At 36.2% G+C, this 23425-nt stretch overlaps 4 protein-coding genes across 6 annotated transcripts; 1 reads left to right on the top strand and 3 right to left on the bottom strand.

Moving 5' to 3' along the window:
• Nucleotides 1-82: 82 nt before the first annotated feature.
• Nucleotides 83-767, bottom strand: LOC110760424 (NDR1/HIN1-like protein 3). Its single transcript, XM_021962686.2, has one exon. The coding sequence runs from the start codon at nucleotides 653-655 to the stop codon at nucleotides 83-85; it is 573 nt and encodes a 190-aa protein (XP_021818378.2). The 5' UTR covers nucleotides 656-767.
• Nucleotides 768-1099: 332 nt separating this feature from the next.
• LOC110760400 (uncharacterized) lies at nucleotides 1100-6442 on the bottom strand. Of its 2 annotated transcripts, none has more exons than XM_021962654.2 (7): nucleotides 5959-6442; nucleotides 4942-5241; nucleotides 3895-4608; nucleotides 3535-3587; nucleotides 3150-3463; nucleotides 2742-3061; nucleotides 1100-2648 (listed from the first exon to the last, which is right to left on the bottom strand). In XM_021962654.2, the coding sequence occupies exons 2-7, from the start codon at nucleotides 5128-5130 to the stop codon at nucleotides 1332-1334; spliced, it is 2907 nt and encodes a 968-aa protein (XP_021818346.2). In that variant the 5' UTR covers nucleotides 5131-5241; nucleotides 5959-6442; the 3' UTR covers nucleotides 1100-1331. The 2 variants fall into 2 exon arrangements, with proteins under 2 accessions (XP_021818346.2, XP_021818347.2); XM_021962655.2 differs by having other exon boundaries at nucleotides 2742-3046; nucleotides 5959-6437.
• A 284-nt stretch (nucleotides 6443-6726) lies between these two features.
• On the bottom strand, nucleotides 6727-10191 carry LOC110760402 (ferrochelatase 2). Its single transcript, XM_021962658.2, has 9 exons — nucleotides 9725-10191; nucleotides 9422-9565; nucleotides 9180-9281; nucleotides 8719-8822; nucleotides 8505-8631; nucleotides 8264-8416; nucleotides 7754-7854; nucleotides 7367-7568; nucleotides 6727-7163 (listed from the first exon to the last, which is right to left on the bottom strand). The coding sequence occupies exons 1-9, from the start codon at nucleotides 10079-10081 to the stop codon at nucleotides 6939-6941; spliced, it is 1515 nt and encodes a 504-aa protein (XP_021818350.1). The 5' UTR covers nucleotides 10082-10191; the 3' UTR covers nucleotides 6727-6938.
• Nucleotides 10192-11820: 1629 nt separating this feature from the next.
• On the top strand, nucleotides 11821-17853 carry LOC110760401 (sterol 3-beta-glucosyltransferase UGT80A2-like). Of its 2 annotated transcripts, none has more exons than XM_021962656.2 (14): nucleotides 11821-12049; nucleotides 12144-12325; nucleotides 12424-12675; nucleotides 13183-13294; nucleotides 13811-13981; nucleotides 14388-14451; nucleotides 14759-14816; nucleotides 14923-15100; nucleotides 15841-15971; nucleotides 16348-16450; nucleotides 16545-16621; nucleotides 16783-16830; nucleotides 16918-17067; nucleotides 17305-17853. In XM_021962656.2, exons 1-14 carry the CDS (start codon nucleotides 11932-11934, stop codon nucleotides 17488-17490), a joined length of 1830 nt encoding a protein of 609 aa, XP_021818348.1. In that variant the 5' UTR covers nucleotides 11821-11931; the 3' UTR covers nucleotides 17491-17853. The 2 variants fall into 2 exon arrangements, with proteins under 2 accessions (XP_021818348.1, XP_021818349.1); XM_021962657.2 differs by having other exon boundaries at nucleotides 11822-12049; nucleotides 16348-16444.
• The last annotated feature ends 5572 nt before the right edge of the window (nucleotides 17854-23425 follow it).

Below are 23425 nucleotides of genomic sequence, written 5' to 3'. Positions count from 1 at the left end.
GCATTCTATCTCCTAGTTAACTAATTAAGTAGGACCAAGCCAAACAAAAAAAAAAACAAAAAACAACCAAGAGTAAGAAAACTCATAAGAAAATATTGAAATCGGAATCACACTTGGTGGTGATGTTGGAGGCTTCACCATCAATGTAATTGACCAAAGGAACCTGCAAGTGACATGTAAACTCCGACCGCGATTGCGGAGAACCCATAAACCAAGTAGTCGTAGGTGACACCAAGAAGACGTTTTGAAGATAGAGCTTGACAGCAATATGGTAATGAGTTCCGGCAGTAAATGTAACATTGGAAAGATTCACCAAGCCATGTTGGTGCCCCTTGAACGAGAGTGTCAAAACAGTAGTATTTTTAACACCTTGGTAGAAGGAGTTCAAATTCACCGTACCGAATGCCTGGTTCTTGTAAGAAGCTGTGAGTTCAATATTATCGTAATAGGTGCGGTAATATTTGTTACGGTTTCGCAGGGAAATATTGAGAGCAAGATTATAGTGGAGGGTGGTGTTGTTGGTGACGCTGAACTCAGTGAGCGAGGCACGAGTTATAGCAGAGTTAGGGATAAAAGGATGAATGTATAAAGAAATAACGATACACAATGCAAAGGCAGTAGAGGTGACAAGGGTGATCCTGGCCCATAGGTTCATGGTTGATTTGACAAAAAAATATGATGAAGTATTAGGGCTAGGGTTAGAGCATGCAATGTGAGATGGGTGTATCTTTGACGTGGTATTTATATGCAGTTTGAGCACGAGGAGCCCTGCCTACTTATTTTTCAATATTTTCCTAATCATGCACGGTGCACCCCACAAAAAAAGACATAAACTTTCCCAAAAATCAGAGTAAAAAGTTTCCCGATGTTGATACACCAAAAAATTGAGAATAGTTGTTGGATCATCAGTGCTTTTAATCCAACGGCTATTGAATATTCTCACTTAACAAGCATTCCCGATTCCTGTTCATGTTCCAGGAAAGACTTATAATACAGAGAGCCTTGAACTACAAGAAATTGTTCATGTTCTAGGAAAGGCCTTAAACTACAAGAAATTGTTCTTGTTCTAGGAAAGATTATAATACAGATAGCCTTAAACTACAAGAAAACCAACAAAGTGGATCCGCCACAAAATAAAATATTTGTGGCCGGGTTTAGCCCAGACAGCACGTATCTGAGAAAGATTCTCTTATAAGCATAGAACATTCAATGACAAGTTCCATACATTCCTTGCATTTACAAATTGCCTGACTAACAAACTCTGCACACACCTTTCTATACTTCCCCTATAAACAAACAGAGTTTCACCCCCCAGCCAGGCTACCTTGAAGCTACACCCTAGCACTACGATCATCAGATATAGTCTCTTCAGAAGAAGCATCGCTGTCTATAACAATCAAGTCTTCTTGCTTACCCCCATGACGAGAATAATCCCTTCTCAGATTAGCCATCCTGAGTCCTCCAAGTCCTATTCCTGATGGGTAATTGGAAAGAGGACTAGTACTTAATGGCTGTAGGTTGTTTTCTCTGAAAACACCCATTGTAAACCGCGTTTCATTCCTAGGTACAAAATGTGATTCCTGACAATCAAAATCAGGATGGGTGACATTCAACATGTCTGGATGAGCAATCAATGAAACAGTTGACGGCGGAGTTGGCTCTGTCAGGCTCACTGGGGGAGCAACAACAGCTTCTCTGAGCCAGTGGGGCAAGTTTCCCTTTGCTCCAACGCAAGTTGTGGGGCCATTAGTTGATAGTAAATTGCCCTTTGCCATACTCCTACTTCTACTTAAAATACTAAATTCATCCTCGTCATACTTCTCCCTTCGGAAACCAAAATGAGATGTCCTCTTTGTGTAACTAATAGGCCTCTGGAGGTGTTCATTGCCATTATTGCAAGTATAAGCCGGCTGGAATAGTGGCCTCCTCCAGGCATTACCTCCTCTACAAGCATCAACATTGCCAAATGAAAGTCCAGGTTCATCTGCTGTATTTTCTTTCCAGATTCCTGTTTTTGGACCCAAGAAGTAGTGGTAGTCCAAAGAACTGCCTTGTGCTATCGAGTACTTGAATTGAGGAACACATATGCCACTCAAAAGTTTTGACTGTTCCTCTTCCCACCGCTCAGCTAAGTCCCATGCCACTCTCCATGATGAGAAGTGCAATCTTGGATCCCTTAACATAGCATCCCAATTGTCCCTTCCATGTCTCCTCACACCTATCCATAGAAAATCCAACTCCTCTTCAGACCACATGGTACTATATGGCTTATATTTGTCATGAAAACTACTCCTTTCATTGAAAGCTCTTGCTCGGCTTGCAATGCTATCTTGCATATGCTTGTGTCTCAATACTGATGATAAATGGCTCGAGGAAGATTGGAGTGCTGCATCTCGGATAAATTCTCTGGTTTCAATGACAGAGTTCAAGAAGGGAAACGCACTGAAGTAGGTATTGGTTGCACATCCTGCAGTTAAAGGGTTTTCTGGTAAGGATAGACCTAGTAACAGAGGAGATTCTTGTTCTGGTTGATTATTTTTGCCTCCCAACAGAAGAATTTTTCTTTGTTCTGAAGCTATAGAAGCTGCCGCCACAGGCTGTTTTGTCACTGGGTGAAAATTTTCACTGGTTTTTTCTTCTGAAAATAGCTGGAATCAATTCCAAACATGAAAAGTAAAATAAGATTAGTTGACAGCCAAATCATCCCCAAAACTTCAAACAACAGGACTTATAAAACTCACCTGCAGACATTGGTTTTTTGGTGTAATTTCCTTGGAAAATAGAGGACTAACTTTATCATCATCTTTGCAGCTGTCACCAACTTCTAAAAATTCAAATGCATCTTTGTGTAACCTTGAAGCATGAGTTTCTACTCTTTCAATTCTCGCAGCTGACATTTCTGGAGGAGACAGTTCCTGCAATACAGTGGCATTATTTCTGCTAGTAGAATCCAAGGAGTCCCACATAGTTTTTGGCGCAAACAGGTCAGGTTGCTTCTGAGAACTCAAGTTTAAGTCAACATTGCATTCCACAGTGCCACATGAATCTGCTAGTAAGAATTCTTTAGATAAAGTATTGTAAGTTAAACACAATGTGAAATGATAATGTTACTGGTTCAAATGCATTCCTAGAAATTAATGAAGTCCTACCAGTGGGTATAACAAACAAGTCCAAATAAGGAAGTGATCTGCCTAAATGAGGGGTTTCTGTTGCTTTAAGATCATCATTTGATAAAACTTGAGCTTCATCTCTTATCAATGCATGGGTTTTTCCTGGTTTACATAGAGTTACAGCTTCAGAAGAGGAGTCTCTAGTATCACTACTTTTTCTTAAATGATCCATGCAAAGAACTTCAACATCCATTGCACTTTGAGCACTCTGGCCAAGTACTTTTCCAGCCTGTTGTAAGGCATCACTGCCTGTCTTTTCCTCATCATGCAGTTGTTCTTCTTCATGCATCAAACTGTCCCGATGAATGAAGTAAGCAATTAAAATATAAGAAACCAATAAGTTCTGAAGTTAATGTGAACCTACATTTTAGTTCCAGCGGCAGCAGATCCAGCATGAGCATATGTAAAATCAATGATCTGTAGCAAAGAAATTAGATCGGTGATTACAAATTACATACAGAAATGAAGTATCAGGTTAAGAATGCACATAATAGTGGAGTCAGTCAGCCACTCGAGGACAACTAACCACTAACAATGATGCACCTTTTATTCTGACCTTGTTTTTATACATATGTATTATTAATATTATAGAATACATGTAAACGAGAATGTATTTTCCATGTCGCATCTTATTTTCTAATTCTCATTTCACATGATTGTGTTTGTGCTCATAGGCAGATACATGATTTCCAAATTGACAAAAGATAGGCTTCATATTACATACCTCTCTGGAGTGCTTCAAATCTGCTTCATGATCTACTGAGCAGTTTTCAGGGGAAGTTTCTTCATAAGAACTGGTATTAGTACAAACAGAATTATTCAATTTGGTTATCAATGAGCAGCTATTTTCCATAGGCAGTGATTTCCTTTGTATATTAGACTCATCCATATCCTTTTTTCTTTTATTCCTTCGGCAGAAAGTAATCAATGGGGTGGTCAACTTGTTTTGCGCAGCTGAATCACCACCTAATTCATCTAACTTATTTCTAGAGAATGAATCAGTGTCTTCTAAGTTTGATATATTCAATCTTGACGAGCTACCATCACATTCAGAGCTGCTTTTTCTTTCAAATGCTGCTGCTGATGATGATGATTTTTGTCTGACAAAATCAGCAGTAATTACAGCGGAATTCATCACCAATTGAGAAACTAACCTCCCTCCAACATTATTATCATCAACCAATGCTCCAGCATTAGCATTTGAAGATGAGCCAACTTTCTTGCCACTAGACTTATTCCCATATGGATCCCTTTGGGTGGGAACCTCATCAAGACTTGTTGGAAAGGTTTTAATTGGTATTTGTCTTGTGCCAGATACTTCAATGTGTTTCTTTTCCTTATGGGGCTTATCTAGGCATTGGAGATGATACGACTGAAGGCATTTGCCACAGTGCTTCAGGTTACCCCCGACACAGCACACAAAACATACATGGTACACCTGCAAGAAAAAGAGGCAGGTGAGACAGAATATAGCAATGACCTTAAAAATAAATTATAGGTCTAAGACAACTAAGAGAAGATCTTTGTAGAAACCTGAATTAAAGAACCAAATCGAAATGTTCATCTCAACTAGATACGCTTTCAAAGGTCTGTTGAATAGGGTACATTCTGGTGGTATCTGGTAATCCCTTAAAACCTTTTTTCTTTTCAGTATTTTTTCAAGAACGAAATTATTGGAGGAAAAATAGGGAAGGATGGATTATTAAATTATCTACATAAATCTGAAACAAACTAAAAAAAGTGAACAGGTTCCAACTTTCTAAAATCTCACCGCAAAATTTCTGTTATAATGTTCTGATGAACGCTTATCAATCAAATGATCTTGCAAGTCTGGTGGTTTGCTTAAAGAAGTATCATCGGGAGCAACAAAAAGTGAATTATGGCACTCATGTCCCTGTACAGGATCTGTTCTTGATTGCCGCTTTCGCTTATACGTTAGCAACACTTTGCTTCCTGACATTTAAGCTTTCAAAAAGAAATCTTGCTGCAATTCCAAACTCTAGGACCGCATTTTTCACATGAAATTTGTATTTATTCCACTATGTTCAGTCTCATTTCAACACAGAATAACCTGCATATGTTAAGGAAGAATATCCAATTAACTAAACAGCAAGTCATGACTCATATAGTTAATACAGTTATGAGTAGCAACATAATGATAGCTGAAGGGCAAAAGATGGATTTCGACTACTCTGAAATAGTGAATCACTATTACGAGGAATGCGGCAAACAAAAATTGTACTAACATTCTCCACCTAAAACACAGGCAGTGAGGTACAAGCATAAATGCCATTTGCATATTAAAGAATAAGCATAGCAAGAGAAGCTAAACGCATGCCATTCACAGAAATGTTTAAACTTCAAAATCAATTTGAATTCAAGTAGCCCAACGCATGCCATTCACAGAATAAGGAACAAACAGAACAAGAGAATCATTTTGCAATTTGCATTCATGGCCTTCTTATTAAGCTAAACAGTTACAGAGAACCTCAGGTTCTCAGCAATGCCTGGGTGATTATACACATTTCTCACATGGGTTTACTAAGTAAGCATCATTCTCGTCCAAGTTTTGCTTTATTTGATCTTTTGGCACACACACCCAAACCCTGCACTAAGCTAGACCCACCAAATTTTCTTTATTTTCTTTTGTGTTTCTTGTTTCCCAGCGCTAAACTCATTTTCCATGACGCAAAGCTAAATTGTACAATTTCCACAAACACATGAATAATTGAAAAATCACTTGAATTGAGAGCATCAGGTAAAAAAAAAGAATGGAGAAGGATCAAACCGGAACCGAAGGATGAGCTAAACGACGTCGGAGCACACACCACAGCTGAGACCTCTGTGTGCGTAGAAAAATCAAATGTGAGTGCTTTACTAGCTGTTCCTCAGTAGAAAGACAGAGGAGAGAGAGAGGGAGAGAGAGCATTTATCAGTGACTGAAATGACTGAGTGAGTCATCGAAACGTTTTACCTTTTTAGCGTTTTTTTCTATTTCGGTTTCTAATATTCAAAACGCCTCTCCCTTTGAAATTGAATCTCCAATGTGGGGCGCGCACGCGGGTGAAATTAACACGTGTTGATACGCTCGCTTGTTCGCGCGTTTCAACGTGGCTAAAGCTTATGCGTCCCGTCCTGCAGAAGGCGGCCCCATCTTTGAACACGCACGGGAAATTCACGTGCCAAAGAGGATAAGCCGTACGAGACAGGAACAGACAGAAGAAGACAGTATCAGCTTTCGCTGCACGCGCGCCCAAGAGGACACGCGACCTCGATAGGACACGTCACTGTCCCGTGGGCCCCATTGGAGTTAGTGTTACACTTATGGTCCACTGGCTTTTATCCGTGGGCTTTTCTTCTTCTTTTTTTGGGTCAAAATTTATCTGTGGGCTGGGCCTTGTATATGTTTTGTGATTATTTTGTACATGAAAAGAAGAAGAAACTGCCAAGGAGAGCACAAAACTTACCACCACATGAAAATTCACTTAACATTGTGCGAGGCTGTGAACAGAAGGATTACAGGACCACTCATATATATATCATACAAATTTTCAACTTTTGCCTCCACACAAAGTGCTGCACCTCAACAGCCTATATTTGATCATGTAAGCAGGGACTCAAATGCCTTAGTATGTAATGTAACATAAAACATGTATGGGGAAAAAAGAAGAAGAAAACGGCTTCATATTATGAATAGGTACATTTAGGAAAAGGAAAAATAAGAAGAATAAAAAGGATAAGGGAGGAGGAGGGGGAGGGGGATTAGATTCAGCGATGTATGGGCAATATGCCCCATTGGTGCAGAAACCCCTCTCCGGTGGTGACTTCTAGCACCAATAGAACAACCACCGCCAACATAGCTGCTCTTCCATTCCATGTCTCGGCACTTTTTGTCCAACCCCATTCCCAAACTGTCACAGGTGCTGGTAACTCCCTACGCTGTGAATCATAGGCCGCTAACAACTCTTCCACACTCCCAAGTGGTACTAAAGGCTGTGAGAAAATACCCAAACGTCATCCAAAGACAAGCACAAAGTATAGTAAGGACCTATTCAAGATGGGTTTTCAATAAAAAAAACAGCAGGGACAAATAAACAAAACATGTTACTCCTCGCGAGCTTCTCTCTGCCACCCACACACACCCATGCGCACGCAAGACACACACAAGACACAACATTGTTCAGGAGTGAGTTTACCTGTCGAGCTTCAAGATTAGAGACTGCCATAGCTCCAACATATGGCAGGCTCTCAATCACAGCATCTGCCAAATCTGAAATGAAGGTGGCCTCACATCCTAGTGCAGGAACACGCCCCCAAATCTCTATACCAGATTTCATAGCCAATTCTTTGTACTCAACATCAATTTCTTCTAGAGTTTCAATATGCTCACTGACAAAGCTGTGAATCAAACATCAAACTTTAATCACAAAACTAAGTTCCACAATTCATACATATGATTGTCTGGTTTGCATCCGTACATGGTGCAGCTAATATACAGCTATCAATGGTGGTTTTTTTGGTGTTTTTTTTGGGGGGGGGGGGGGGGGGGGGGCGCAGAGAGAGAAAACACTGACAACAATTACCTTATAGGGACTGCCAGCAGCCTTTTAACTCCCTTTTGCCCAAGCTCAATTATTGTCTCATCGGTATAAGGCTTTAACCACTCCACAGGTCCAACTCTGCTCTGTAAGAACATTCACTAACTATCAACCATGTCATGAATAATATATTATGTATGTAGAAGATAGTAAAATAGAATACAATCAGAAAAATCTCACATGAAATAACAAGTATTCCACTATTTTGTAGATGATCTTTGAAAAACCTATCCCTATTCTTGAGAGGCCTATCAGAGCAAGTCAAAAACCAGACCTCCAGTGAAGTTAAGTTTCCTAGGAGTTATTATTATTTCCTGTTCTGAAATAGTTTTTAGTTTTCTTTTTTGTGTAGGATTACTTTCTGATGCATTTCTTGAAGAACAAGATGATTTACCAATATTGTATTCTATTATCCACGTCAAAGTGAAATTTACCTATAGATAGTTCTAAATGAGGAGACATTTAAATCAGATCAAATTAAAAGCACAAGCGCACCTGATAGGCAAGGGTGTATGCATTAGTTATTTTTCTCTTTTCTAATTCTTCCATTATCAAATCTATGCATTCCTCCATCTCTGCCTTGTATGGATCGCCAGCCTCTTCCACATATGCAAGTGGCACCCCATGTGCGCTAAAGAATATCATTACCTAAAATGCACATTTCCATGAACCTGAATCTTAGCCATTTGCCACCTAAAACAAGTTTTAACAATGTGAAAAAAGAAGTTAACAATACCTTCTCAGGGCTATCAAAACTTTGAAGCTCCTTTTCAATCAAATTTGCCATTGCCGTTATGTACCCTTCACGCTGGTACCACGATGGTATTACTGTGTGCTGCATGTTGACTAGATATTCATCCTCCCTGATAAACCAACGAACTATATGGTCAAATTAAAGCTTATACTGTAGGACAATGATAAGGAAACACAGGGCTAGAGTTAGACATCACCTGAATATACTCTCCAAAAGCCGAAGGCTTGAACCACTAGTCGATATTGAAAATTGTGGATAAAGTGGAAGGACAACAAGCTTTGTAATTCCATCTCTTTTTATCTACAAAATTGTTTTGAAACCAACAAGAAGATCCATGAACTTTGGTTCACAAAACTAGCTTGAGAATTGATAGAGCACAATCAAAAACCTAAATGCCACATAACAAATTTGCAGGTTACCTGTTGAATTGGATTTTCAACTAAAACTTGACAAAAGTGCAGAATAACTACTATAATCAGGTGGCATCGTATATAAAGAAAGAAGAACAAGTTTCGAGTAATTTGTGAACTAAAGTTGATGTAGAATGATTCAACATAAGCTATAGATTTGTTTACTTTTCAAAGTACAAATAATTCATTAGCTTCGATATCATTAACGGATATCTTGAAAATCAGAATTAAGGTTGACCAGAAATACCTGTTCGATAGCTTCTTCAGTAAATGGATGCCAATAACGCATACCCACATACACTTTTGCCGGGACATCCTTCGCCCAAAGAGCCTTCCTCAACTCTTCCGCCTGAAGGAAGAAAAGGGTACCCAATGAATTTCTGACTAGATAGCATTTCCATTAAGCTTAAAGCACTACTCTTTCTACAATCTGCATGCAATTTAAGAAAACTTAGTCAATGGATGTGAAGAGAAAATTAGAGGTCATGCCTGTGCATCAGTTATTCGTCGAAGAGGAGAGCCACCGCCAATTGAGGCGTAGCCTTCTTTGCTCTTTGGTGCCCTGAGAACAGATATAAATTGCGCCAATGGCTTTTGAAGAAAACGGAACAATCTTGGCAGTCTGATGATATCCTGCCCATTTTGTTACATACACTCAAAATCACCATTTCAATACAACAACTTTAATTGATATGCACAGTAAAGTTACAAAATTCAAATTAATGGCCTTTTGTTAAAATTCAGTAATTAAAACTAGAAAAAGAAAAAAAATATCAGAGCTTGAGAAGTTACAGGGTCTGCGAAGAGGTTGAACAAGAAGGGTTGGACATCGTCAAGAGTCTCGGGGCCACCAAGGTTGAGCAACAAGACTCCAACTTTATCATCGCCAGTAAACGGCGTCGTAGGAACGTCCGGAGTTTCGGAAGCCACCAACGCTTTTAGCGGCCGCAAGCATTTCCGCAGCGAGTCCTTGGAGAAGAGCAACGAAGATTGTGTCGACGAGTATCTGGCAACCACGCAGTTTCTAGAAGGTGCTGCAGAGCTGTGACTGTGAGAGACGCAGAGTCCTCCACGTGGCAGCAGCCTGTGGTCGGAGGGAATGGAGGAGGAGATGGTCCAGGGTAGCATTGCTATGGATTCAGCCGCCATTGCCCGAGCTCTGATGAGCCCTCCACTGAGACTGAGAGGTAAACGACAGCATACAAGATGAGAAGAGAAGAGAAGAGAAGAGAAGAGAAAAGATAGGTAGGTGTTTGGCTATGGGTGTTGAGTGCACAGTGAGAACACGTGGACTGTTAGAAGCCACTCTCACTCACTTCTGATGAGGGTTCGAATTCGAATTCAGTCGGGTGTTAACCGGGCCCGTGAAAAACTCATGGGTCGGGCCGTTTGGGTTTATTACATCGTATTTGGCGCCCTCTCAGTGGGAGACGTGTCCAAGTTTGCAAATTCCAACCGTTTGGTCCTCCAGGTGACCTCTCCTCAACCCTCCACTGAGACTGAGAGGTGCACGAGCCTATCTAAGTAATGCATATCAACAATTGAATATCTACATATAAAACTCATGTTATTTAACGTTAAAATTTGAAATATTAATAATAGTTAAAAAGATTTCAAACTAAAAAAACTCAAAATAATTACTGAATAAGTTTTGAATTGATGACTATAGTCCATTACATATTCTATTCCCATATTGTTGCCTTCAGCAAGGACGTCACCTTCTTTTTGTTCCTTCGATGGGAGTAAGGTCAAAATAGCTTGCATTAAATTTGTAGTCGACAATAAATTTCTGAAAAAATAAATATATTTTGATTCATTGCCATTGAACTACAGGTAAAAGTTCGGTAGTACACCACTGAACACTGTTCCATGTTACAGTGGATCTACACCGCATCTTAAGTTAACGGTCGGTCAAATACAACCGAAATATGTGCAAAGTTTTGATGGCATCCCACCGAAAATACCTATCGCGTTCGGTACTAATGTGCTGAATGCAACCAGCGCCCATCATGAAATCTTAAACTTGAAAAACGCTAAAAAAAATAAACTCATACCTCATTCGAAGCCTCTCTAACTTTAATCTCACCCTTTATGAATAAAACAAGATATTTTTAAACGTATAAACCACGTTAGGGTTATAAGAATATGATGGTTTGAGAAAAACGTCTAACTAGGGTTGCAGGAACATATGTGGAGTGTAGTGAGTAATTTTAATTTTAATTTTAAATATTTTTTGTTCTTAATGGTAATTATATACAATAGTAAAATAGGTTATTTATATTTAAAATTAGGGTTAATCATTTTATTAGTCCTTGAACTTAAACCCGATTTGCATTTGAGTACCTCAATTTCCAAAATGGTTCCCGTGGTCCTTTAACTTTATTTTCGTTTGGACAACTAGTCTCATCGTTACTTCTGTCAATTTTTCTGTTAAATGCAGGGGCAAAATGGTATTTTTGTATCAAAATTGATTAAAATATGAATAAAAAATTAAAAATAAATTCTCTTTCTCCCCTTCTATCCCGATTTCTACTCCCCCTAAACTTGATTTTTCTTTTTTTTTTGGTTGGTTTTTTATTTGATTTGATTTTATTGTTATTTTAAAGATATGATTTTTTATTCATTTTTTTTGTTTTAATATAAAAATACCATTTTGCCCTTGCATTTAACAAAAAAAGTTAACAAAATTGACGGCAAAACCATTTATCCTAACGAAAGTAAAGTTAAAGGACCACGGGAACTATTTTGGAAATTGAGGTATTCAAATGCAAATCAGGTCTAAGTTCAAGGATTAATAAAACGATTAACCCTTAAAATTAATATGGAGTGCAAATAACAAATAATTGGGTGGTAATAAAATATCTCTTCTCCTTTTCGCTTTTTGATGCCTTAAACGGTTAACGACAACAACTCTTCTAACCAGAAGGACGTTACGATACCTTTCCCATTCTCATCGTTAACCTTGAGAATCTCTCACTGCAATTTACAAATCCATATCCATGGCGGAGTCTTCAGCCAACGATCGCCGAAGCCATTCCGGTAGTTCCAGCGACACTTCTGTGTATTTCGAAGCCGAAGTCCCTCCTCCGAGTGTCGACAATGCCACCGCTTCTTCAGGTTTCTTCGCCTTTTTGTTCATCATTATCGTTGTTATTATTGAAGTATTTCCGTAATTATATTTTGATTTTTTGGAAAAATGTGGATTGCGTAGGGATTGTTGAGAGGGATTTGCAAACAGAGAGAACGTCTGGAGAATCATCGGCCGTCGGAACATCATCGCATTCGAGTTCTAGTTCGATTCAGCTCACTGCAAGCGCGAGGTTGACTCATAATCAGTCATTGGCTGCGATTCTAGCCAAACTCTTCGACCACAGAACTCCTTTTAGAAAGAAGGTATGCAAAAAATTTACTTATTTTTCGAATTTAATTATGTTTTGTAGATTTTGGTGCTTGAAATTTGTAGGATTTATCACTGCTTTACACTTATGCAGCGTAAATATATAAACCGCCTGGCAAGAGTTCAAGATGACGGGACTGTACAGTTTGACGTTCCGGGAGATATTAAACCACAGCAGCTGGATTTTGGAACTGGAGTTGTTCACAGTGAACCTTGTGGTGAAAAACCTTCTTCTGGTGAAACAGAAGCTGAAGTTCTAGATGTACGTCCACTGCAAATTGTAATGCTTATTGTCGGTACACGAGGAGATGTGCAACCGTTTGTTGCCATTGGAAAACGTTTGCAGGTTCTATATTTATGCGCTTTTAGCTTTTCAGAACTTATCAGTGAAATTTTCATGACTTTTTATGTACAATCTTTAGGAATGTTGACATTAATTGTAAGTGAATTTGTGATATTTTTGCTGGCTACATTCCCACGCCTGCTTTTCTAAGCGTTCTCTACTGTTGTATCAATTGAAATGCCAGCTCTTGCTGTTTTGAAATTTCAGTTGCTTTGTTGATTTATTGCTGGGATTGTACCTGTTGGTTATTGTTGAAACTGTTGCATGCCATTGATTTCTGTATTCTTTGAAACTTTTTGAAGTAGCTCATATCCATTTACTTAACCCTGGATGTTCTTATATGACACTACCAACGCTGGATATTAGTTGAGTAATTTTAGAGTTTTACTTTTTGTTATGGAAACTTCTGAGGCGATAATATTTTTTGAGAATAGAGCATATTTTTTGCGTGATCTTGGAACTTTATCCCTTATTTTATGTGGATTGATGGATGTGTTATTTTACTTGCAGGAATATGGCCATAGGGTTAGGCTAGCAACTCATGCAAATTTCAAAGATTTCGTCCTTACTGCTGGGTTAGAGTTCTTTCCTTTAGGTGGAGATCCAAAAGTTCTTGCTGGTTGTAAGTGCAGAGTTTGTTTTCTAACCTTTTATTTTTTTTAATATCCTGTGTACTTTTTATGAGTGTTTGGTCTGCTTATTCCCTCATTTGGTAATTGCTAAAAAATATATTTTGTAAAAAGTCTACTCATAAACTTGTTTTGACATTGAGGTTTTAGTTGCTGCTTGCTTGAATCATTTTAATCTTGGATATATGGAACTGAAGATTCAGGCTTCTGTGCATTCCTTCAAAAACACACAAATGTGGATTGCCTTAAAAATTTCAAACAGTAGAAGTTTCTTGTACTTTAAAACATTGCACCGGCTTGATGGCTTGTTCTGCTGATAATTTGACATGTTTTCCATTCTTGCTATACACCTATGTTCTTTTTCTTTATTGGGTGGGGGGTTTGGGTATGTTGGTCCATAAAATGAGTTTGTTTATGTATTAAATTTGAGATACTAGTTCTTATGGTTTATAAGAAAATGTAAGCATATTATAAGTTTTGCCTTGATGTAATGTATTTGTTCTATACAGATATGGTCAAGAATAAGGGTTTCTTGCCATCAGGACCTTCGGAAATATCAATTCAGCGAAATCAAATAAAGGAAATCATTTTTTCTTTACTTCCTGCATGCAAGGAACCTGATCCTGATTCTGAAGTTCCATTTAAAGCAGATGCGATAATTTCCAACCCACCAGCATATGGTTAGATTTCATCATCTTATTTATATTCTTTTGGGTTTTCAAGTATCAATGCCTTATTCAAAAAAATTGCATTGGCCACACACAATATTTGACTTTAAGAACTAAGAGCCCATGGTGTTTGTATGCTTGTGGTTTCTATCCATTGAAATAATTAAGACCTTTTGTTCACTTATTGATACGTGTAAGGCAATTTACCTCTGACAATATTGATGGGTGCATGGTAACATTGTCTGAAGCACTTAATGCTCCAAAAGTCTCCATGTTTATGTTCTTTGGAAATAACAATAACGAGAAGATCTTTTTAAATTAAATATCTGAACTGTTTAACTTGATATCAAAAGCTGAATGAATTTTATGTTGTTTGATATCATTTAGTAGACTCTTAACTTTGCAAACATTTGTCCAGGGCATTCTGATGTTGCTGAGGCATTAAAAGTACCACTTCATATATTTTTCACAATGCCATGGACGTAAGTATTGTCTTCTGGGTTAAAATCCAATTCTGATTTTTTTATTAAATGATTAATTTGTTGATTAACAGTTTCATCGTACATTGTTCATGAGATATTTCTCAACGACACAGTAGATTATCAATGTAGGAGCTCTTCGTCACATATGTATATATGTTAAATGTGCTGAGAAACAAGTGACCCTGGAAAGGCACCAAAAGGGTCCTTTTGCATCCAGTATTATTTCATGTTTGCATGTTGCTTACTGTCTTCCCTATCAACTTTGCATATTTGATCAATTGCTTAATAATTATTTACCTTTGCTTAGGCCTACAAGTGAATTCCCCCATCCTCTATCCCGTGTCAAGCAACCAATTGGATATAGAGTGAGTGTCATATGATACTTATAAATCTTACTGATTTTGATTTATATTGATGCTTTTGTTGCCCAGTCCTATATTTTGTAATTAAACATTTTTCTTTTCTTTCCAGCTATCTTATCAAATAGTCGATGCATTAATTTGGCTAGGAATTCGAGACATGATAAATGAGTTTAGGAAGAAAATGCTGAAGCTGAGACCTATCACATATTTAAGTGGATACTATAGTTCTCCTCCTGACGTGCCCTATGGGTATATATGGAGTCCTCATCTTGTTCCCAAACCTAAAGGTCATATATTTGAATCTTTTTTCCTTCAGATGAAAACTTTGCATGAATTGACATGATGTAAAGACACAGATTTCTGCTATGCTAAGTTGAACTGTTAATTTAGAATGTCATAATGGAAGATTAATTTCAGCCTTTCTTTCCGTATTACTCAGAGGTTGCCTTTAGTTTTACAGTACTTTAATGCATTGCCCACTAGGTGTTGAGTGACTTCCAGTTGCTACTATCTGTTGAGAGCTTGTTACTATTTTTTTCCTTGTGGATTTCCTTACTACTCTTCACCTTGTTTCTTACTTGTTTTGGACTTTAAAGTATGTTGATAATCTCGTTGGCTAAAAATGTATGTGAATAATTTCACAATATACTGTCTACTAGATCCCTCCACTAGTTTATGAATCTTCAAGGTAATTTATTTCATTAAAAGTAAACTAAAGTCATATTTTCATTTAATATGGAGAAAGAGTACAGAACATGCCTTCTGCCATTACCCAGGCTATTTATTTTTAATTTCTTGCTGAAGATATGATAGAGATACATGGTCATTTCAGAATTCTCATGGTGGTTTTGGATTATTAAGCATATCTTATTACATGGGCTTCTTCTTGTTCTAGCAATAGTATGCTGAATATTGCAGAAGCCTCAGGAATATGATTTGATGTGGTAGAATTAGACCAGCTTGACCAAATGAGAATGCAGTATGCTGATTATTTGCTGATATGCTCTACATTTTACTTGTTTGGCAGATTGGGGACCGAAGGTTGATGTTGTTGGTTTTTGTTTTCTTGACCTTGCTTCAAATTATGAACCCCCAGATTCACTTGTGGAGTGGCTTGAAGCTGGTGAACAGCCTGTCTATATTGGATTTGGTAGCCTTGTGAGTTTGTTGCAGCTTTCTCTATTCATGTTTAATATTCTTTTCCCAGTTCTATCCCAGAGTAGCTGTGTTTTGTCCTTACCCTAAAAAAATTACTTGTTCCTTCCCAATTAAAACAATCAACCAAAGCCACAATCTCCAAAGAGTGACCACCTTCATGTTGGTCCCCAACGAACAGGTTGTGGAGGTCTATTCATGACAGATGACAAATCGACCCTTTGGTTGTTCAGTTGTTCAATATCTAATTTGACTGAGGCATGTCTAATACATGCAGAGTACACCTATGAATTGCATAGTTAAGGTTACTTGATTGTACATTTGATTGAAATGGTAAATTGTCTTGCTTGCTAAAAAAAATTTATGTGTATTGTATTAGCCTCTTGAAGAACCAGAGAAAATGACCAATGTTATTCTTCAAGCTCTGGAAATAACTGGACAGAGAGGCATCATCAACCGAGGCTGGGGTGGCCTTGGTAATTGTAGGCCTTGATTCTTAAAAAAAGATTACTTTCAAGCACATTGTATTCTTATGCTTCTTTACATCTGAAAGGCTTCATATGTTTCTCTTCTCAGTGGCTGAACCAAGTGATTCTGTGTATTTAGTGGACAATTGCCCCCATGATTGGCTATTCCAACGATGCTCTGCTGTGGTAAATTTCAATGCTTTTAATTCTTTGTAATTTGGTTGGGATTTCACTGCACTGGTGTTCAGAACGTCACATGAACTTGATGCACCTTTTTGTCGTTTTGTTGTTTTGTTCCCCCCTTGGATAACTAGATTTCTCACTGGATATATGAAAAAATTTCTTAGGTGCATCATGGGGGTGCTGGGACAACTGCTGCTGGTTTGAAAGCTGCGGTAACTGATAATGCTATATTCCTGGGGAGTCTTACATTTGTAAATGGTTCAGTTACTCATTTGGCTCATATTATGTGTTCTTTTTAGTGTCCAACCACAATTGTACCATTCTTCGGGGACCAGCCATTTTGGGGGGAGAGGGTGCATGCCAGAGGAGTAGGTCCTGCACCCATTCCAGCTGATGAATTCTCGCTTGAAAAGTTGGTCGATGCCATACGCTTCATGTTAGATCCAAAGGTATTTACCATTTTCTTTTTAAACTTCCAAGTGATTTACATATAATTTGTCATTTCTTGAGTGTAAAATTATCACACATGCATACGCACTGATTTAATTGAAGTTGACATTGTTTTGTAATCAATTTCAACGTGCAAATACTTGTCACAACTCTGGGGTTATTTTCTGTTATTTCAATCCCTAGTGTGGACCTGAATAAATTAAATTAACAAAGAAATAACTATTTTCGGTTGAAAGGTTAAAGAGCGTGCTGTTGAAATTGCCAAGGCCATGGATGGCGAAGATGGGGTGACAGGAGCAGTGAATGCCTTTCATAGGCACTTCCCTCAAAATAAATCTGAGGATAAACCCGAGTCATTGCCGGCTAGAAGAGGCTTATTTTCCATCAGGAGGTGTTTTGGCCACTCCTCCTCCTACACATGATTCTTCACTAGTCCACAGCGATGTTTTCTTCCTATCATGTGCAAGACATCAGAAATGTGAAATTCTGATATCCTCTTACTAGGTTACTTAACATTACATTGTTTTTGTTTTGCTCGTCAAACAAATCTTCTACAGATGCCTTTGTTTTCATTATTAGATAATGTCTATTAGGGCCAATTCCGCCAGGACAGTAAAAACTGTTATTGGAAGTGTTTTTAATACACTGAGAAAGATGTGATGCTTTGGTAGGGAGCTTGGAAATTTACAAAGCTGAACGATTCTTCAAGAGACTTAAGAACTATATTGATGGCTTGAAAATAAAGCCGTTGGCCGCTGCACTATACAAACACAGTTTCTTTCTTAGTCTTGCAACCCTATGCACTTGCCTCTCTCAATTTACAGCATTATCTACAAACCTGACATCATCAAGCAGAAGATTAGTAGAAAACTCTAGCCAGATCATTCCCTATTCCGGCAGGTAGAATAGCAACTGGAGGAGGAGACACAAAGTTTTGCTTTTCTATGGTGCGGCACCTTTCTGAATAAATAAAGACCCACCTCCGGTCCTTGTGTTGAGCTCAACTCAAGAACCTACATGAAACACAAGCACATGCAACAATTAAGCAACAATTTATGATACATCAGAAATAATAATAGAGGAATAGGTTCACCAAACTCCATAGAAATCAACTGAGGAGAGATTAACAGCTTGATGCTGTGCTTTCTGTGGACATATCCACGTACTACCACTATTTCCCGTGTCAGCAGAGGTTTCATTTCCAGGAGTTTAAATATTATCGCCGCGCGGCTTTACTCGTAAAATTTCTATGTATAGAGTATAGCCGCGCGGCTCTACTGTTAAACAACAGAGGTTGCATTTCCATACTTGGACTTGTTGCTCTGACTCCTAATAGTTGCGCATACTGAAGATGCTATCTCATTAATGGAGCTCAAAAATCCACCAGACATGAAGAGGGGATAGAGTCAACCTTCTAAATGGACCTAAATCACAAATATCACCTGTTTCATTGGACATGCTGCTATGGCAATCCACATGCAGGCTATAGTCAAAATTCCAATTAGAGCAGCGATGAGGCAAGAGACAATAAAAAGGCGATCAGTTGGATTCTTGTTGTTCCAATTGGAGAAAAAAAATATCAATGTCACCATCATCATCCATCCTCTGTCGGATTCTCCAATATGGTTTCATCATTCAATAACATTATCAAAAGCCTTAAACTCATTTGACAACCCAACTCATCATCCTACTTAATTCATCATGTGCAACACAGAGTCGAACAATGCTTTTTATAGGTGCTACTTACTGTAACCGCTTCAACCTTAAAAAAAAAAAACTGAAAAATGTTTCACAAGTAAAACAAATATCATTCCAAATACAAAGCACTTGCTGCCATGATTAGTTTCATATCAAAATTCAGAGGTAAAAGCCAGATACAAAATACATGTAAACATGAAGGAAATACAAGGTCCACCACAGTTCTATCATAATTTAGTGATATTTTAAATTAAATGACAGTCTTGTGGAAAAACAAAACACCTCCATCTTTAGAGACCAAAGCAACACACAACCTTCACGCCACACAAAACCCGCTTCATACTTCACTTTCTATTCTATTTTCTCGGAAACCAAACGGAATAGTCTAAAAGCAAAGCATAACATACGTACATACATTCTAATATGTAACTACGAATACATATCTATGAGTGTGTCTCGATTTTGAAATAATAATCAATAAATGCATCGAACCGTGAAGATTTCAGAAAATGAAAAGTGAAAGTGTTTGAAAAAAAAAATAAGGGAACTTACAGTGACATTCCGTGGAGATGGAGATGGAACCCTAGCCTTAGCTTGATCCACGAAGAGAGGGAAAGTTCAAACTGTAGGAATCGAAGCAAAACCGAAATCCTGAGATTGATTTTTGGGTTTCTTGAGCGCAAATTTGTATTCAAATATCTATACTTTTTAAATATTAAAATAAATTTCAAAAGAGTATTTAAATATATACTGGGATCCTTTTTTAAAAAAACAAAATCTTTTTCTAATTTTCATTTATCGATAAGAGTAATTTAGAGCATTATCCATTACTATTTGGCCATTACCCAAGTCTCTATTATTCCCTTTTGATTTTTAACTTTTCAAGAGTTATTACCCATATAAAGAATTTAACATTTTCCCGTTTAGCCCTTTTAAGTAGCAAAATATGGATCTCTCTTTTTTAATTACTTGGATTAGTAGTTATGTTTTGAGTTATTACTTACTTAGTGAATATTAATGGAAAAAAAATATAGAAAAATTGAATTACTATTTATTAAGTAATATAATTCACGAAGTTAATGAAAGTATTTGATACTAATTACTTACGAAAGAAATAATAATTAAAATAGAATTACTAATTTAACTAATTTGATAAGTCATGGTATTATTTAATTACTAAAAATACATTTCTTAAAGATTAATTAACCTAAACATACTAAGTTTATATTCATTTTTTTTAAAACATCTCTCCCGACTAAATTTCGTCGGCATAAGTAACTTTCGTCGGGAGATGTCTAATCCGACAAATTTTTGTCGGCATAGACTTGTCCCGACGAAATTTCATCGGGAGAGATGTTTTGTTTTTATTTTTGTTTTTAATTGTGAAAATATAAAATTAGTTTCTTTACTTTTGTTTTTTGGCCAACTTCTTTAGTTTAATATATGTCATTAAGTAATATCTTAGCCTTTTTCATTTCGGTACGTATTATTTGATTTTTTTTCTTAAAAATAGTATAGCCGTGCGGCTATACTAATTTTGACACGTGGCGCCTAATCCCAAGGAGGGTCATCCTTACATTTATAAATGCTTGGTTTTTTATTTTCTTTTTTGTTAAAATAGTCTAGCCGCCCGGCCATACTCTGTGCTATTGGTGTTTCTTCCAAAATAGTATAGCCGTGCGGCTGTACTCAAAATTATAATATTTTAAAGTTTAGCCCTTTTAAGTAGCACAATATGGATCTCTCTTTTTTAATTACTTGGATTAGTAGTTGTGTTTTGAGTTATTACTTACTTAGTGAATATTAATGGAAAAAAAAAATATAGAAAAATTGAATTACTATTTATTAAGTAATATATATATATATAATTCACGAAGTCAATGAAAGTATTTGATACTAATTACTTACGAAAGAAATAATAATTAAAATAGAATTACTAATTTAACTAATTTGATAAGTCATGGTATTATTTAATTACTAAAAATACATTTCTTAAAGATTAATTAACCTAAACATACTAAGTTTATATTCATTTTTTTTTAAAACATCTCTCCCGACTAAATTTCGTCGGCATAAGTGACTTTCGTCGGGAGATGTCTAATCCGACAAATTTTTGTCGGCATAGACTTGTCCCGACGAAATTTCGTCGGGAGAGATGTTTTGTTTTTATTTTTGTTTTTAATTGTGAAAATATAAAATTAGTTTCTTTACTTTTGTTTTTTGGCCAACTTCTTTAGTTTAATATATGTCATTAAGTAATATCTTAGCCTTTTTCATTTCGGTACGTATTATTTGATTTTTTTTCTTAAAAATAGTATAGCCGCACGGCTATACTAATTTTGACACGTGGCGCCTAATCCCAAGGAGGGTCATCCTTACATTTATACATGCTTGGTTTTTTATTTTCTTTTTTGTTAAAATAGTCTAGCCGCCCGGCCATACTCTGTGCTATTGGTGTTTCTTCCAAAATAGTATAGCCGTGCGGCTGTACTCAAAATTATAATATTTTAAAGTTTAGCCCTTTTAAGTAGCACAATATGGATCTCTCTTTTTTAATTACTTGGATTAGTAGTTGTGTTTTGAGTTATTACTTACTTAGTGAATATTAATGGAAAAAAAAATATAGAAAAATTGAATTACTATTTATTAAGTAATATATATATATATATAATTCACGAAGTCAATGAAAGTATTTGATACTAATTACTTACGAAAGAAATAATAATTAAAATAGAATTACTAATTTAACTAATTTGATAAGTCATGGTATTATTTAATTACTAAAAATACATTTCTTAAAGATTAATTAACCTAAACATACTAAGTTTATATTCATTTTTTTTTAAAACATCTCTCCCGACTAAATTTCGTCGGCATAAGTAACTTTCGTCGGGAGATGTCTAATCCGACAAATTTTTGTCGGCATAGACTTGTCCCGACGAAATTTCGTCGGGAGAGATGTTTTGTTTTTATTTTTGTTTTTAATTGTGAAAATATAAAATTAGTTTCTTTACTTTTGTTTTTTGGCCAACTTCTTTAGTTTAATATATGTCATTAAGTAATATCTTAGCCTTTTTCATTTCGGTACGTATTATTTGATTTTTTTTCTTAAAAATAGTATAGCCGCACGGCTATACTAATTTTGACACGTGGCGCCTAATCCCAAGGAGGGTCATCCTTACATTTATACATGCTTGGTTTTTTATTTTCTTTTTTGTTAAAATAGTCTAGCCGCCCGGCCATACTCTGTGCTATTGGTGTTTCTTCCAAAATAGTATAGCCGTGCGGCTGTACTCAAAATTATAATATTTTAAAGTTTAGCCCTTTTAAGTAGCACAATATGGATCTCTCTTTTTTAATTACTTGGATTAGTAGTTGTGTTTTGAGTTATTACTTACTTAGTGAATATTAATGGAAAAAAAAATATAGAAAAATTGAATTACTATTTATTAAGTAATATATATATATATATAATTCACGAAGTCAATGAAAGTATTTGATACTAATTACTTACGAAAGAAATAATAATTAAAATAGAATTACTAATTTAACTAATTTGATAAGTCATGGTATTATTTAATTACTAAAAATACATTTCTTAAAGATTAATTAACCTAAACATACTAAGTTTATATTCATTTTTTTTTAAAACATCTCTCCCGACTAAATTTCGTCGGCATAAGTAACTTTCGTCGGGAGATGTCTAATCCGACAAATTTTTGTCGGCATAGACTTGTCCCGACGAAATTTCGTCGGGAGAGATGTTTTGTTTTTATTTTTGTTTTTAATTGTGAAAATATAAAATTAGTTTCTTTACTTTTGTTTTTTGGCCAACTTCTTTAGTTTAATATATGTCATTAAGTAATATCTTAGCCTTTTTCATTTCGGTACGTATTATTTGATTTTTTTTTCTTAAAAATAGTATAGCCGCACGGCTATACTAATTTTGACACGTGGCGCCTAATCCCAAGGAGGGTCATCCTTACATTTATACATGCTTGGTTTTTTATTTTCTTTTTTGTTAAAATAGTCTAGCCGCCCGGCCATACTCTGTGCTATTGGTGTTTCTTCCAAAATAGTATAGCCGTGCGGCTGTACTCAAAATTATAATATTTTAAAGTTTAGCCCTTTTAAGTAGCACAATATGGATCTCTCTTTTTTAATTACTTGGATTAGTAGTTGTGTTTTGAGTTATTACTTACTTAGTGAATATTAATGGAAAAAAAAAATATATAGAAAAATTGAATTACTATTTATTAAGTAATATATATATATAATTCACGAAGTCAATGAAAGTATTTGATACTAATTACTTACGAAAGAAATAATAATTAAAATAGAATTACTAATTTAACTAATTTGATAAGTCATGGTATTATTTAATTACTAAAAATACATTTCTTAAAGATTAATTAACCTAAACAAACTAAGTTTATATTCATTTTTTTTTTAAACATCTCTCCCGACTAAATTTCGTCGGCATAAGTAACTTTCGTCGGGAGATGTCTAATCCGACAAATGTTTGTCGGCATAGACTTGTCCCGACGAAATTTCGTCGGGAGAGATGTTTTGTTTTTATTTTTGTTTTTAATTGTGAAAATATAAAATTAGTTTCTTTACTTTTGTTTTTTGGCCAACTTCTTTAGTTTAATATATGTC

This window comes from Prunus avium, chromosome 6, assembly GCF_965620075.1.
Source record: "Prunus avium chromosome 6, drPruAviu1.hap1.1, whole genome shotgun sequence".
NCBI lineage: Eukaryota > Viridiplantae > Streptophyta > Magnoliopsida > Rosales > Rosaceae > Prunus > Prunus avium.
This window is presented reverse-complemented; position numbering and strand designations above follow the sequence as displayed.